The sequence below is a fragment of the Bufo bufo genome, chromosome 7 (assembly GCF_905171765.1).
Source record: "Bufo bufo chromosome 7, aBufBuf1.1, whole genome shotgun sequence".
Classification (NCBI taxonomy): domain Eukaryota; kingdom Metazoa; phylum Chordata; class Amphibia; order Anura; family Bufonidae; genus Bufo; species Bufo bufo.
The window spans coordinates 94,763,962-94,780,953 of NC_053395.1; the positions used below are offsets into that span (position 1 = coordinate 94,763,962).

At 42.3% G+C, this 16,992-nt stretch overlaps 1 protein-coding gene across 1 annotated transcript in view; it reads right to left on the bottom strand.

Annotated features, from left to right (window-relative positions):
• The window catches only part of PFKL (phosphofructokinase, liver type), a 388,593-nt gene that overhangs the window by 133,258 nt on the left and 238,343 nt on the right, over positions 1-16,992 (bottom strand). The window contains exons 12-13 of the mRNA XM_040439347.1: positions 6,382-6,445; positions 3,883-4,029 (exon numbers count right to left, since the gene is read on the bottom strand). Of these exons, the coding sequence (XP_040295281.1) occupies positions 3,883-4,029; positions 6,382-6,445 (211 nt within the window). The remainder of the gene's footprint in view (positions 1-3,882; positions 4,030-6,381; positions 6,446-16,992) is intronic.

The following is a 16,992-nucleotide window of genomic DNA, read 5'->3' on the forward strand; positions in this document are numbered from 1 at the left end:
AGTACTCTGGGAAGGAGTTGCAGAGGGGGAAAGGCATATCCCAGATGAAATTTCCATTCTAGGAGAAAGGCATCTACTCCAAACGGGGATTCGTAAGGGCTGAGGGAGCAAAACCTTTCTATTTGTCTGTTTTCCCTGGTGGCAAAAAGATCTATATCTGGTATCCCCCATATATCCACTATTTTTGCAAATACTGCTGGGTCCAGGGACCACTCTCCCTGTTTCAACCGATGACGGCTTAGAAAGTCGGCCTGGACGTTCTCCTCCCCCTTTATATGCAGAGCGGATATGTGAGCTAGATCCCCTTCTATCCCTGCGAATATTATCTCTGTCTCGCTCATCAAAGATCGGGATCTGGTACCTCCCTGACGGTTTAGGTATGATACCACCGTCCTGTTGTCCGACATGATCCTGACATGCCGGTGTTGCAGTTCCGGAAGGGCTGTCCTTAAGGCTAGTAGTACTGCTCTCAATTCTTTCCTGTTGGAAGAGAACTGTTTTTCTAACGGGGACCATATCCCCTGCCTCAACTGACCCCTGAAAAGTGCGCTCCACCCCCATGGGCTGGCGTCCGTTGTAATTACTATTGGATCGGGGTGATTCCACTAAACACCTTGGTCTAAGTTTCTGGCCTCCAACCACCAGTTGAGGGAGACAAGGGTCTTCTGGCTGAGACACATCTTGGAGTCCAAGGTCAATTCCTTTCGTTTTGTTGTATTTGATATTTCCCATTGCAAAATCCTTGAATGGAACTGTGCCCATCGTACTGCTGGAATACAGGCAGTCATCATACCCAGTATGGACATTGCTTTCCGGACTGATATCCACGGATTCTCCTGGGTTCTCCGGGCTTCGTTCTGGATTCTGGTTATCTTTTCTGAGGGAAGAAACGTTCTCTGTTGAACCGAGTCCAGCTGCAATCCCAGGAATGTCTGACTTGTGCTGGGCTCTAACCTGGATTTTTTCAAGTTGATTATCCAGCCTAGATGCTCCAGGATCTGAATTACTTTCTGGACTGAATTCTGGCATTCCTCTCGTGTTTTTGCTATAATCAAGAAGTCGTCTAGATAGGGAAGAAAAAGAATATCTTCCTTCCTGATAAAGGATGCCACCTCCGCCATCACCTTGGTAAAGGTTCTCGGAGCCGTTGATAGGCCGAAGGGCATGGCCTGAAACTGTAGATGTCTGGTTCCCTGGTTCTCTATAACTGCTACCCTCAGAAATTTCTGAGCGCTGGGATGCATCGGGATATGTAGATATGCGTCCTTCAAATCTAGTATTGCCATGAAACATCCCTGAAATACTAAATGGATTGCCGACTTTAGTTGTTTTAAATTTATAATCGTCCGGTAGGAACAGTCCGGCTTTTTGACTAAGAACAGAGTAGAGTAGAAACCCTCCCCCTGTTTTGCCCTCGGTACTGGTATTAATACTTTTTCTCTATCAACAAATCCACTTCTCTTGACAATTTTTTGGATTTCTTTGTAACCACAAACTTCTGAGGAAATTGTCCTCTGAACTGTAGTTTTAAGCCCTCTGTCACAACTCCAGTCACCCATTTTCCTGCAACTTCTCTCCAGGCGGAGGGAAAAATTTTTAGTCTCCCTCCTACCTGTGATCTGGCGTCATTTTTTGGACAGCTTGTCCTTCTGGGAGGAGGAGGAACTTCCGAACATGAATCCCCTACCGCCTGACCCTCTAGGTCTGGGGAACTGATCTCTATCCCCCGGCTGTCTCCTTCCCTGAAACCTGGAAGGATTCTGAAAGGGACGTCTATAAGGCCTAAATTGAGAAAAAGAAGACTCCTGAGGCATTCTCTTTTTCCTATCTGCTGCTTTTTCTAAGAGAGCATCCAGCTCTGGGCCAAACAAAAACTGCCCCTGGCAGGGGATACTACATAGCCGCTGTTTAGAGGCCATGTCGCCTCCCCTCCAGTTCTTCAGCCATAGGGCTCTACGGGCAGAATTTGAAGTTGACGCAGATCTGGCCGCTAGCCGAACCGCCTCAACGGAAGCGTCCGATAGGAAATCCGCCGCATTCTGCAGAGTTGGCAATGAGTTTAAAATCTGATCCCTAGGACACTTATCTCTCAATTGTCCCTCTAGTCTTTCCAGCCACAAGGCTAAGGACCTGGCCGTAACTGTAGCTGCAATATTAGGTCTAAAGGAGGCTGTGGATGCTTCCCAAGTATTTCTAAGGCAAGAGTCTATCTTCTTGTCCAGCGGGTCTTTAAAAAAAACCCATATCATCGAATGGTAAGGATGATCTCCTGGAAACTTTAGAAATGGCCATGTCTAATTTAGGTGCTTTATCCCATGAAGTTGTAGCCTCTTCCTCAAAAGGGTATTTTCTTTTAAAATTCTTACTAACAAAAGCTTTTTTATCCGGCCTCTTCCACTCTTTTTCAATTAAAGCCGATATGCTCTTATGTAAAGGGAAACACCTTCTTTTCTTTTCCCTCAATCCTTCAAAGACTGTGTCCGCCATAGACCTATCTTCTCTGACGTCTTCTAGTTCCAGTGTAGCTCTAATGGTTTTAAGCAGCTTTTCCGTGTCAGTTACTGGAAACAAAAAATTTTTCTCCTGTTCTTCTTCCTCTAGGGATGAATCCTCTGATACCTCATCCCCATCTTCATCGCTAACACCTGTAGATTCTATGTCTGAATCCGCCTTTTCTGGTGTCTTTTTAGACTTCTTTGAAGATTTAAGGGTTTCCTTGACTTCTGTTTTAATTAATTCTCTAATGCCCTTCATGAAGTTTGGAGATTCTTCTGCCAGAGTCCTCTCAATACAATCCTGGCATAATTTTTTGGCATACGATGAAGACAAGGGGCATTTACACAATGCACATTCCTTATATTTCTTTTTTGACGCTGCCTTTTTAGGTGCCGTCTAAAAAGAAGCAAGTGATAGATACAAAAAAACATATTTTAGTATCCTCATAAGTATTCCGTATCTTACCCCCTTAGAAGTCTTCTATACCGGCGCCTGCTTTTCAGTCTCAGCATCTTCCGTTCTTTTATCCTCCTCCATCCTGGAGCCATAGAGGATATTAATAATAATAAATATGTTGCAGGGAACAGCACCTCTCCTCTGAGAGTTCCACATGTTCCCTGGGAGCGCCTGCAACCGAGGTTTCCTCACCCTTCTGCCGCTTGCATCAACTCTGTTGCGGAGAGAAAAAACACTGGCCAAAGTTTTAAGTGAGGTCCGCTGACCTCGATGCATCTCTGAGAAGTGCCGGCAGCGAGAACCCTTTTATTTCCGGTCACCTGACCGGAACTCTTACTGTGGAACGCACGTCTTACCCGACGTCATTCCTGCGACTTCCGGTCGGCGCTCCGGCGTGTTCCACTGATCCAGCTTCCGCCTGCAGTCCCTCCTGGGTACACGCCTGGGACAGCCGCCCTCTGGCGCGTCCTCCGTTAGCCGCATTTACCCTGCGGCCCCACGCGGTCACACTCCTTTGAGGGACCGGTGCCTCAGTCCTAGGATGAACGGCTGGCCTGGACCAACCTCCACCCCTCAGGTAACCGTACCTGGCGACTGGTATGACCCATGGCTCTCTAGGATTTCCTAGGATTTCCAAGCCATGGGTCCCTAAAAGGAAAACTTACTACAAGTCTCCTGCTCCAGGACAGGAAACCTCACTGAGGTGGGAGAGTGGCTCCACCTTTTTATGCTACAGGTTTCCTGTCCATGGAGGCGGAGCCATCTCTCAGTGGTGCTGTCGTGGGGGAGGGGAAAAAAATTAATATAGAGTGATATCATGTGTCATCAGTATGTCCTCCCTGCCAGGTATTTATATAGTAATGTCAGGACCGGTGAAAAGGCCCTCTTTAAAGAGCAAGTGGAATTAGCAAAATTGTGCTTTGAGATTACCTGTCCATTTGAAAGCCCTTCAAATCCATCATTTACAGTGTAGACATTATGGCCCTCAGAAATGCCAATTCTCACAGCAGACCGGACAGCAGCATTCATTCCAGCAGCCGGAGCACCCACATTCAGAATGGCAATATTGAAGTTGCTCTGAAGAAAACATAACAATACTTTCTAGAACTCAAATAAAATATGCCAATAGGAAGAGCTCCACAAAAACGCCAATTAAAATGACACAGATAACACCTTAAAAGAACCACTCAAATGCATCTGTCATCTAGTTCTTTTCACTTAACTCCACTCACATTATAAACAAAATTAGTCTACTACTCTTTTGGGGGAGGGCAAAGTATTAGGGTGCTCATTGATAGGATCTTAGGAATTATTTTAACAGTGCTGTAAAATATACATGGTGTATAGCAGTGAACTGTTTTCCCTGGCTAAAGAAAAGGTTTCATGGAGGGATTATTAATTAACTGAAACTGAAAATGCTTCACCCTGTAGAGCCACAACTTGGTTAATTCAGGAAACTCAACTTGCAATGACAACCATACCAGAATTGCTGGGTTTCTAAAATGTATTCTCCAGTGCCCATCAAGTCTGGGAAATAATGGATTATTGTGCTTAAAGGGAATCTGTCACCAGGAAATTCAATTGCCTTGTAGGGCTAGCTCAGTTGAATGTAATATTTTTCACTTAATGGTCCATTGTTTCATTCTGGAGAAAAATAACTTTCAATCCATACGCAGGTGACCAGTTAAGTGCACTGAGGACAGACCCAAGCCGTTCCCTCACCTTCATGATAGGACCAGGATCCTGGATAGTCATCTCAGCTAGCACTGTCAATCAAGAAGGAGTAAAAGAGGCTGGTAGAGAAAGCAGGAGGAGCAAGGGTGTACAGAGTGTCTTGGGTCCGCCCTCAATGCATTTAACTTCTCCTTTGCATATGGAGTAAAACTACTTTTTCTCCAGAGTAAGGCAACAAATCACTAAGTGAAAAGAATCATTACATTTTGCCTGTTCCAAGAGTGACTTCAGGGTGACAGACTCCCTTTAACCCGTTAGTGACCACCCATATGTGTTTTTACGGCGGTCACTAAGGGGCCTTGGGCTGGAGCGACGCCTTTTTACGGCGGCACTTCAGCCCAAGTTAGCGATAAAAATCAAGCGCTGTAGCTCCGTGCCTGCAGCTACCGGAGGTAGCTGAGGGCTCGGGGCAGTGATCAGAGACCGTGACAAGCGGTCATTCAGCTGATTGTAGAGGTCCAGGCGGTCAGATGCCCAAGTTCCAACATTGCTGGCCTATCCTAAGGAAAGGTTATCTGTTTAAGTCCCGAAGAACCCCTTTAACCCCTTAGTGACAAAGCCTGTTTGGGCCTTAAAGGGGTTGTCCGAGTTATTTTTTTGTTCTTTCTATGTTCCTAACTAAGCAAATGTAACAGCTTTCCAATTCACTCCCCCAGCGCTTCTGGCCCTAAGCTGGGTCCCGATCCTCACCCACCACCCCCCCTTACCCACAAGAAAGATGGCGGCGAGAGAGAAGTTCAAATTATGCCCCGATCGGGTCCCCCAGCACCCCGCTTGGGGCAATATGACCCCCAGATGTGTTAAATAAAGTTATTAGGGCGCCCCCCCCCTCTAATTAAAAAATTTAAAAAAATGGCGCAGACATGCGCACTGGTTACTGTGCTGAAGATCTTCCTTTCAGCACAGTAACTATCAGGGACCAATAATAATGTGCTCTGTAGGAAGAATATGTTTTTTAAATTAATACTTTTGTATAAAAAAAAGAAAATGTAATTTTTTTTCACCTTCTTAGCATTAAAGGGGTTATCCGATTATTCAGAGCAGAGAGAGAAGCTGACATCACAGGTCATGTGACCCTCTGAAATCTGAGAAACCAGCCACTGGAGATAAAGTGAGTGAATTGGAAAGCTGTTACATTTGCTTAGTTAGGAACATAGAAAGAACAAAAAAATAACTCGGACAACCCCTTTAAGGCCCAAACAGGCTTTGTCACTAAGGGGTTAAAGGGGTTCTTCGGGACTTAAACAGATAACCTTTCCTTAGGATAGGCCAGCAATGTTGGAACTTGGGCATCTGACCGCCTGGACCTCTACAATCAGCTCAATGAAGGGGGGCTACTGCAATCACTGTTTAAACAGGATGGGCATATGTGCCTGGCACTGCATCTCAGTCCCATTCTAAAGAATAAGATAGACCCCCAGTGGCAGACACCGCTACCCAGTGGAGAACTTAAAAGCCACTGAGCATACACAATAAGGTAAGATTTTGCATCATGGTGAACACAATGACAGTTACTCTTATATATAAATCCTAACTGCTCAGAGTTAGTATGAAGTTATGCTAGGGACGGCAGGTTACAATTGGAAAGCTGTTACATTTGCCTAGTTGGGAACATAGAAAGAACAAAAAAATAACTCAGATAACCCCTTTAACTGGGGAGTGTCAACATTAAATATAGGCTATAATTAGGATTACCTTCTCTTCAGATGGCTTTTGATGTGCAAGCAGCTTGTATATGTTCCAGTTATTTTCAAAACTTCTATAAAAAGAGGTTATGCATGAGTTTACATAATCTGTTTTGACTACAGGCATAGTATGATCACTAATACACCACCACAACCCAGACAGATTGCAGTATTGTTGTAGCTAGGAAAAGGCAGTCATTCTATTAATGATTGTCACTTACAGAATAAGACAAATGACAGGACAAAATCAGAAGAAAAAAAAAAGGTTTTAAGTGGTGAATCTTAAATGAGTTTTCCAAAACTTTTATATTTGTATAGTGCCAGAAGCTAGCATCGGAATTACACAGCTCCATGCATTGTGTAGTGGATGGAGCTGGTTACTGAAGTGAATGGGATCAGTGCTGCAGAAACCAGCTCCATGAGCTACACAATGGACGGAGCCGTGTACTTCCAGTGCCGTAGGGAGCAGCTTACAACCAAGGGTGTAGGGATAGGTGTGACATTGATGGCCCATTGTGAGGAAAGGCTATCAAAATAAAAGTACCAGAAAATCTTTTTAAACAACAAAACATAGTGCTAATAAGGTACTAAAATAAAATCTGACCACCTTCATCATATAAAAGGTAGAACCTTTATTTATCATTTTTCCCAGACTTTTAAGCATAAGTATTATTATGCTGGATATATATGCGGAATAACATCAACGGGAGAAATCACTATTCAACTGATTCCATGCAGAGGACAATCTGCCCAATTTCCAGATGTCATTTATAGTAATTTCCAATGAAGAAAAGGAGGTGGATAGTAAGTAGTAATGGACAAACATCTGCCGGGACAGTTCGCGAACGCGATCAAATGTTCGCGAACCTCAAGTTCGCGGTGGGTCCCATTCATTTTAATGGCAGGCGAACCTGAAAAACCTTCACCTTATATTTGCAGCCAAAATATAATTACTAGAATTGCACAAATAGTCCTACAACATAGACAGTGACATACCAGATGTATTATTTGAATTTGCGATCTCCATTCATTATTTTTTTAAATGCGAAATATCGGCAATATAATTTTCATGCGCACACCAGTCAATTATTTTTTCCAAAAGTGTTTGTCACTCTGTTTAGCAGAGGGAACGCAGCAAAACAGCAAACAAATGCTGCACTAACTATATAGAAAGTATATTATTGGTATATAACACCTCACTTCTATCAGTTTTTGGGGGAGCAACTGGTATATCACACCAGTTATAATTATTTTTTCTAATAGCGTTTGTCACGCAGTATCGCAGCAGAAGCACACACAACTGCTGCACAATACAAATGCACTATAATATACTTTCTATGTTAGAAAGTATATTATAAGTATATCACACCCCTCTATGTATCACACCTATCGATAGCACACCCATACCAGTCCTTAACCGCCTCCGGACCGCCTAACGCAGGATAGCGTTCCGGAGGCGGCAGCTGCAGGCACAGTCACGCATATACGCGTCATCTCGCGAGATGCGAGATTTCCTGTGAACCCGCGCACAAGGCGCGCGCGTTCACAGGATCGGAAGGTAAGCGAGTGGTGATCAATGACAGGGGGGTGATCACCCCATATAGACTCCCTGATCACCCCCCTGTCATTGATCACCCCCCTGTAAGGCTCCATTCAGACGTCCGTATGTGTTTTGCGGATCCGATCCATGTATCCGTGGATCTGTAAAAAACATACGGACGTCTGAATGGAGCCTTACAGGGGGGTGATCAATGACAGGGGGGTGATCACCCCATATAGACTCCCTGATCCCCCCCCTGTCATTGATCACCCCCCTGTAAGGCTCCATTCAGACATTTTTTTGGCCCAAGTTAGCGGAAATTTTTTTATTTTATTTTTTCTTACAAAGTCTCATATTCCACTAACTTGTTTCAAAAAATAAAATCTCACATGAACTCACCATACCCCTCACGGAATCCAAATGCGTAAATTTTTTTAGACATTTATATTCCAGACTTCTTCTCACGCTTTAGGGCCCCTAAAATGCCAGGGCAGTATAAATACCCCACATGTGACCCCATTTCGGAAAGCAGACACCCCAAGGTATTCCGTGAGGGGCATATTGAGTCCATGAAAGATTTAAATTTTTGTCCCAAATAAATAAAATCAATTTCCGCTAACTTGTGGCAATTTTTATTTTTTTCGATGAACTCGCCATGCCCCTCATTGAATACACTGGGGTGTCTTCTTTCCAAAATTGGGTCACATGTGGGGTATTTTTACTGCTCAGGCATTTTAGGGGCCCTAAAGCGTGAGAAGAAGTCTGGGATCCAAATGTCTAAAAATGCCCTCATAAAAGGAATGTGGGCTCCTTTGCGCATCTAGGCTGCAAAAAAGTGTCACACATGTGGTATCGCCGTACTCAGGAGAAGTTGGGCAATGTGTTTTGGGGTGTCATTTTACATATACCCATGCTGGGTGAGATAAATATCTTGGTCAAATGCCAACTTTGTATAAAAAATGGGAAAAGTTGTCTTTGCCGAGATATTTCTCTCACCCAGCATGGGTATATGTAAAATGACACCCCAAAACACATTGCCCAACTTCTCCTGAGTACGGCAATACCAGATGTGTGACACTTTTTTGCAGCCTAGGAGGGCAAAGGGGCCCACATTCCAAAGAGCACCTTTCGATTTGGGATACAGCTAAGGTCTTTTTGAGAGGAATGTGTTATAATAAAATAAGCCACTGGAAGAAATCTACAAGGGGAAAAATCATAAAGGTAGAGAAAGAATTACATGAGGTGAAAGAAAAATGTGCTCGGGATCCATCTAAAGCTAATTTAGACAAATGGGAAGAAGCGCAAGGAAAGTTGAGGTTCTTATACTGTACTAGCAGAAGGACCCGGGTTTGCATGGGTATATTTCATCTATTTCTTTTTACAACACACAGAAACATAAAATGATCAACAGTTTCCCCCATTACAGTGACCTCTAAAGTACCCGCCCCCTTTAACAATGACCTCCACAGTGCTTGCCCCTTTAACCGTGATCTCCACAGAGCCCGTCCCTTTAACAGTGACCTTCACAGTGCCTGCCCCTTTAACAGTGACCTCCACAGTGACCACCCTTTAACAGTGACCTCCACAGTGTTCGCCCCTTTAACAGTAACCTCTACAATGCCCACCCCTTTAACAGTGACCGCAGCTTTAACAGCGACTTCCACAGTGCCCGTCCATTTAATAGTGGCCCCCTTTAACAGTGATCTTCACAATGCCCACCCCTTTAACAGTGACCTCCACAGTACCTGACCCTTTAAAAGTGACTTCCACAGTGCCCGCCCCTTTAACAGTGACCTCCACATTGCCCGCCCCTTTAGCAGTGAACGCCACAGAACCCGTCCGTTTAATAGTGGCCCCTGCCCGACATGCATGTAGCAGTGTGGTTATGCCGTCATACATCATATGACTGAATATTTAAGGACCTGCGAACTGCTAAAACCTGTGATCAGTTGTTATGGCAACCTGGAGTAGGACCTGCAAGCTTCTATTAACTAATAAGGAACATGTGACCGTGTAAATGGCAGTTCGAATCTAAGTGAAAGGCTTGCTGGCTTCTATTGGCTAATGCAGGTAATTATTTTGGAATCTCTCAGGAACGGTATGTCCTAGAGAGCTGAGACCCGGTCTAAAACCTTCCCGGACACCTGATGTACATGTGTGCCAAATTTGGTGATCCAGTCGTTTGGTCACACATAAAGAACGTCTAGACAGACAGACAGAAATTTATTTTTATATATATAAGAGACTAGCAGAATGACCTGGCTTCACACGTGTATATTTTATCTATTTCATTTTATGTTTCCGTGTGTCGTAAAAAAATATATCGACAGTTTCCCCCATAACCGTGACCTCTACAGTAACCGCCCCTTTAACAATGACCTCCACAGTGCCCGCCCCTTTAGCATTGACCACCCCTTTAACAGTGCCCTTCACAGTGCCCGCCCCTTTAAGAGTGACTTTCACAGTTACTGCCCCTTTAACAGTGACTTTCACAGCGGCCACCCCTTTAACAGTGACTTTCACAGTGACCGCCCCTTTAACAGTGACCTTCACAGTGCCCGCCCATTTAAGAGTGACTTTCACAGTTACCGCCCCTTTAACAGTGACTTTCACAGTGGCAACCCCTTTAACAGTCTTTCACAGTGACCTCCCCTTTCACAGTGACTTTCAGAGTGCCCGCCCCTTTAACAGTGACCTTAACAGTGCCCGCCCCTTTAACAGAGACCTTCATAGACCTTTAATAACAGTGACCTCCACAGTGCCCGCCCCTTTAGTAACAGTGACCTCCACAGTGCCCACCCCTTTAATAACAGTGACCTCCACAGTGCCAGTCTCTTTAATAACAGTGACCTCTACAGTGCCCGCCCTTTTAACAGTGACTGCCTCTAACAGTAACTTTCACAGTGGCCAACCTTTTAACAGTGACAAAGTGGGACAAAAAAGAAAAGTGAAAAAATAAAGTTTTCCCCCCAAAAAATTAAAAGTTTCAAGTAAAAATAAACAAGAACGTCATTTTCCCCAAATAAAGTAAAAAAAAAATAGGGAAAAAATAGGGAAAAAAAAAAGTATACATATTAGGTATCACCGCATCCGTATCGACCGGCTCTATAAACATATCACATGACCTAACTCCTCAGATGAACAGCGTAAAAGATAAAAAAAAAAAACTGTGCTAAATAAACCATTTTTTTGTCACCTTACATCACAAAAAGTACAACAGCAAGCGATCAAAAAGACGTTTGCCCACCAAAATAGTACCAATCTAAACGGCACCTCATCCCGCAAAAAATGAGCCCCTACCTGAGACAATCGCCCAAAAAATAAAAAAAACTATGGCTCAGAATATGGAGACACTAAAACATCATTTTTTTTGTTTTAGAAAAGCTGTTAGTGTAAAATTTACATAAATAAAAAAAAAGCATACATATTTGGTATCGCCGCATTCGTATCGACCGGCTCTATAAAAAAGCCCAGCCCTTTAAAAGTGACTTTCACAGTGCCCGCCCCTTTAACAGGGACCTTTATAGCGCCCGCCCCTTTAATAACAGTGACCTCCACTGTGCCCGCCCCTTTAATAACAGTGACCTCCACATTGCCCGCCCCTTTAAGCAGTAAAGAAAAATGGCTAGGTTGTTATGGAAACCTGGAGTAAATCTGTGTTTATAGCAGTTGGGATTTGAAGAGAAAGACTTGCAGGCTTGTAATGGGGGGGGGCTCATTTTTGGGGAATCTCTCAGGAACGGTACGTCCTAGAGAACTGAGACCCAGTCTAAAACCTTTCAAGGACACCTGATGTACCTGTGTGCCAAATTTGGTGAAGATCGGTCCAGTCGTTTGGTCGCGCATAAAGAACGTCCAGACAGACGTCTAGACAGACAGAAACTCATTTTTATATATATTATAGATATGGGAGCTAGTTTCTATGTGGAGGGAGAGATATCAGGAAGGATGTTAGCTAATATCATCAGAACTCAAAATAGGAAATCATAGATTGGGGCTAAAAGAAATAGGAAAAGGCAGATTTTCAAAGACCCGGATTAACTAACACAAGTATTTAGGGATTACTATCAAGAGCTATATAAGTCTGAGTATGAAAAGAAAGAGCTACAAAAGATGTAAGTAATATCCCATTTAAGAAATTAACAGAGGCACAAGGGGAATGTTAGAGGAAAAAGAAAGAGCTTTAGGGTTAGTTAAAAATAACAAAGCCCCAGGCGGGGATGGAATGCCCTTTGAGGTATATAAGGAGTTTAAACAAATTTTGCTTCCAGAGCTGATCGAGACCCTTTGTGAGGCTAAAAGTAGGAAAGTTACCAGAGTCAATGGAAAAGGTGTTAATTATACTTCTCCCTAAAATGGATAAGGCTCTACTTGAACCTAAATCATATAGGTCTATAACATTACTAAATACAGAGCATAAAAATACTAGAAAATGTTTTAGCGGATAGGCTAGGGAAAGTAATAAAGGAAATAATAAAGGAGTATCAACCTGGGTTTAGGGAGGAGTTTATATTCGAATATTAGAAGAGTTTTCTTATATATAATAGCTGGGGTGAAAAGAGAAGTGATAAGGGCATATTGACCCATGATTGCATAGAATGGGATTATTTATGGGAAGCTCTTAGACTTTTTGGTTTTGGTGATAGTTTTATCAGTTGAATTAAATTAATATATACTAAGCCATGAGCAAGGGTGGCGGTAGACGGGTTAATGTCCCTGCCCTTTGTCCTCTCTAGGGACACTAGGCAGGGCTGTTGCTATCCCTGCTACTCTTTGCATCAACTATAGAATCGTTAGCTATATTGGCTAGTGAAAATAAAGCAAAAAGGGGCTTTCAGTATGGCAAGATGAAGGAAAAAATTGCATTGTATATGATTTTTGGGCACTACCCTATAAATTGGGCTAAATCACATTTAATGACACTTGGGGATGGGAAGATGAGGCTTGAAACAGAAGTATACATAGTGAATAAAGAAGGTAGCTTTGAATATTTAGGAGTATATATTTCAGCAAAGGTACAAGAATACATTAGGTTAAATGTGTTCCCTTCAAATAAGTAGATTGAGGAAAAAAGCTATTATTTGGCGTAGGCAGCCATCATCTATGATGGGACGAATTAACTTGATTACTTCCTAACTGTTCAGCTCGGGCTGTGGGAAAAGTATTTAGCTGTTTTGCCTGACCTCAGCTCAGGCAGAAGTGAAAGGGGGGAAGGCTGCTTTGTCTGCTGATATCTCATGAATGGTAGCAGCATTACTACAAGCAACAAAAGGCGACATCACTGTTAGAAATCAAGTCGGGAATAATTGTAAAACCTGCTTCTACTTTCACTTTTATTTCTAACAGTTATATCTTACCAGTTACTGAAGGTAATGCTGTCAAAAAATACAAAGCCCATATTTCTAGCTGGTAACAAACCAGAGATATGAGTAGATAAAGCAGCCCCCTCCCCCCTGAAAGGCTGCAGGAGGAGAGAAAAAAAAATTGTGAAAAAAACATACAGAAATGTGACATTCTCATCATTGTACAGACCAACATAATAAAATTATGTTATTTTCACCACACAGTAAATTCCATAAAAAAAATTGCACAGAATTATGTAAAAATTGCATTTTTTTAAATCTTTCCCCCTAAAAATAAAATAAAAAAGTTATATAAAGGGGTTGTCTCATCATTGTCTTATAGGTGCCGGTCCCAGCGGTGGTGGTATAACGGGAACGGAGCCCCACAAGGTGGTGGCTGGAGGACTCCGGTCCGGCCACCTCAAAGCCGGCTCCCCATAGAAGTGAATGGGAGCGCACTGCACATGACCAACCACTCCTCCCATTCACGTCCATGGGCTCGATAAAAAAAAGAGCTATTTTTCGCCAGCCCCATGGAAAATTAATGGAGGGCGCTGGACATGTGCAGTGAGCCGTCCTACACTTTCAGGGCTCCGTTCTCTATATAGGTGCGGTCCCAGCGGTGGGACCGACACCTATAAGACAATGGGGGCATATCCTAGAGATATGCCCCCATCGTCTATGATGAGACAACCCCTTTAATACACTATATATACCCCAAAATGGTTCCTAAAAAAACCTACACCTAATCCTGCAAAATAAAAAATATATAGAAAACATTAAATAGTTATGACTGCTAAAACACAAAGGGGGGAAATATAATTGATCCTTAACATGTAGGATACCAGGGAAAGTGGGTCCGAAATTGCAGCGCCGTACATGTACAGCGCTCTGATCGGTTGGGCATATGAACTGCGCCCGCCCGATCAGCTGCAGGAGTCAAGCAGTCACTGATAGCCGGACCCCTGCTGTATGCGCCTTAATTGGTGAAAACACAGATGCTGGTGCATTAACCCTTGCACTGCCGCAGTCAGCGATGACCACAGCATGTGCGGGATCCTGCCAGGTGAGGGGTGGCGCTGCTGTGACAGGGACCCGATGGCAGGGAAGGCAGCCCGATGCCTTCCTTAGGCATAGTGGCTGCCTTCCATGACAGCCTGTGAGATCCAGCCCCCTGGATCTCACAGCGCAGGAAGGTTTAAGTATATTACACTGTGTAATACACTTACAGCCAATGCATTACAATACAAATGCATTGTAAAGGGGATCAGACCCTCAAAAGTTGAAGTCCCAGAGTGGGACAAAAAAGAAAGTGAAAAAAAAAATGAAAAAATAAAAAGTTTCAAGAAAAAAAGAAAAGAAGTGTCCTTTGTCCAAAATAAGATTTTCAAAAAATTGCAAAAAAATAGGGGGAAAAAAAGAAAGAAAAGTAGACATATTAGATATCGCTGCGTCCATATCGACCAGCTCTATAAAAATATCACATGAACTAACCCCTCCCTCAGATGAACGAAGTCAAATAAATAAAATAAAAACTGTGCTAAAACAACCATTTTTTAGTCACCTTACATCACAAAAAGTGTAACACCAAGCGATCAAAAAGGTGTATGCCCCCCAAAATAGTACCAATCTAACCTTCACCTTATCCTGCAAAAAATGAGCCCCTACCTAAGACAATCGCCCTAAAAATAAAATAACTATAGCTCTCAGACTATGGAGACACTAAAACATGATTTCTTTTTGAAAAATGATATTAATGTGTTAAAAACAATATGTAAAAATAAAATAAAAAAAGAAGACATATTAGGTATTGCAGCATCTGTAAACCTGCTCTATAAAAATACCACATGACCAACCCCTCAGGTGAACACCGTAAAAAAGATAAAATAAAAAAGGTGTAAAAAAAAGCCAGTGTAATAGCAAGCGATAGTCATATGCACCCCAAAATAGTTCCAAACCATCATCTCATTCCGCAAAAATTACAGCCTACCTAAGACAATCGCCCCCAAAAAAAACTATGGCTCCCAGACTATGCAGACACTAAAACACGATTTATTTTTTAAAAATATATTATTGTGTAAAACTTAAATAAATATAAGTATACATATTGGGTATTGCCACGTCCGTAATGACCAGCACTATATAACTATCACATGACCTATTTTATATATATAGAATCGTATCACAAAGAAATCACAGGGAATACCATATTACAGGCTAGTAGTCATCACCCCAATCATACCATTAAAGCCATTCCGGTGGGTGAATTTATCAGAGCTAAAAGAAATTGTAGTACCCAGCTAGGTTTTGAAAAAGAAGAAGACTATATTTGGAATAGGCTGGAAAAAAAGAGGCTATACCAATTGGATGCTGAAACGAGCTAAAAATATAGCCTCCAATAAGAATAGAGAAGAACTACTTTCAAAATCATGCAAACATGCAAGTAAAGTATCAACCAAACTTTCCAAACCCACCTTGGTACTCACATATAGTCGACAATTCGATTCTATCAAACAAGCAGTTCATAAATGCCTTCCTATCTTGTATGAGGATAGTATTCTGTTTGATACTCTCAAAGATGGGTGCAGGATTGTCCCCCGACGTTCTTACACTGGCTAACATATTGTCTCCTTCATTTTTTACAAAAATAGCTTCTACAAGGAGCTCCTGGCTAAAATACCAGGGCTTTACCAAATGTGGGAGCTATCCATGTAAGACCTGTAATTTTGTACACTGCACTACTACCTTTGATAATGCAACCCATACAGAAAATTTCAACATCAAAAGTTACATCAACTGTAATTCAACCGGGGTAATTTACATTATCAAATGCATATATTGCGATCTTTATGTAGGTTGCACTAGCAGACAACTAAAAACAAGAATAAGGGAACACCTTAATTATGTGGCTAATCCTCAGGCTCTGGGTATTTCTAGTGCAGCAAAACATTTTATTAATATTCACAATAGAAATACTAGGCATTTACGTCTATTTGCCATAGAAAAAGTAATGCTCCCGTTCAGAGGTGGTAATTTAAAGAAAAAAATCCTGAGGGAAGCATACTGGATTTTTAGATTAGGCACAAGGCACCCTGCAGGTCTCAACCTCAAAAAAGAATGAATGCTTTTATATCACTAATGGCAACCTTCCTATATATACATATATATATATATATCATATTTAATATTAGTATCATTTAGAGTCATGTGCAGTTATAAGATCTACACCTATTTTGCACTTATAACTCATACGTCCACTCTGGGCATTGGTGACTGTTCACACTTTTTTACAGGAGTTGTGCTCTAACATGGTTCTATATACATACCTTTATGCCCTATGTATTACTAGGCATTCTTATGCTATATCAGACAGTGCGGGTCTGTCTTTTTATGTTTTAGTAGTATACGTTTTGTTATGTTTTAAGGTGTTATATTTAATACGTGGCAACCCAGGGGTTAAGCGGTTTTGTATCTAGCAGTTTCCCACTCCTCCCTCATCCCGCCCCATGCTGAACATACCTACTTAACCTCAGGTGTTGGTCCACGTCACTAGGTTATGATTAAGAACTTTTCAGTTTGAAACATGTTACATGTGGTGGAGGGTGGTGAAGATTTCAGTATATACTTTTATACCAATCTACAATAAAGACAACCAATACTGACGGATGCTGGAGAATTTGCTTTTATTGAGATATCACATGACCTAACCCCTCAGGTGAACAACGTAAAAAATAAATAA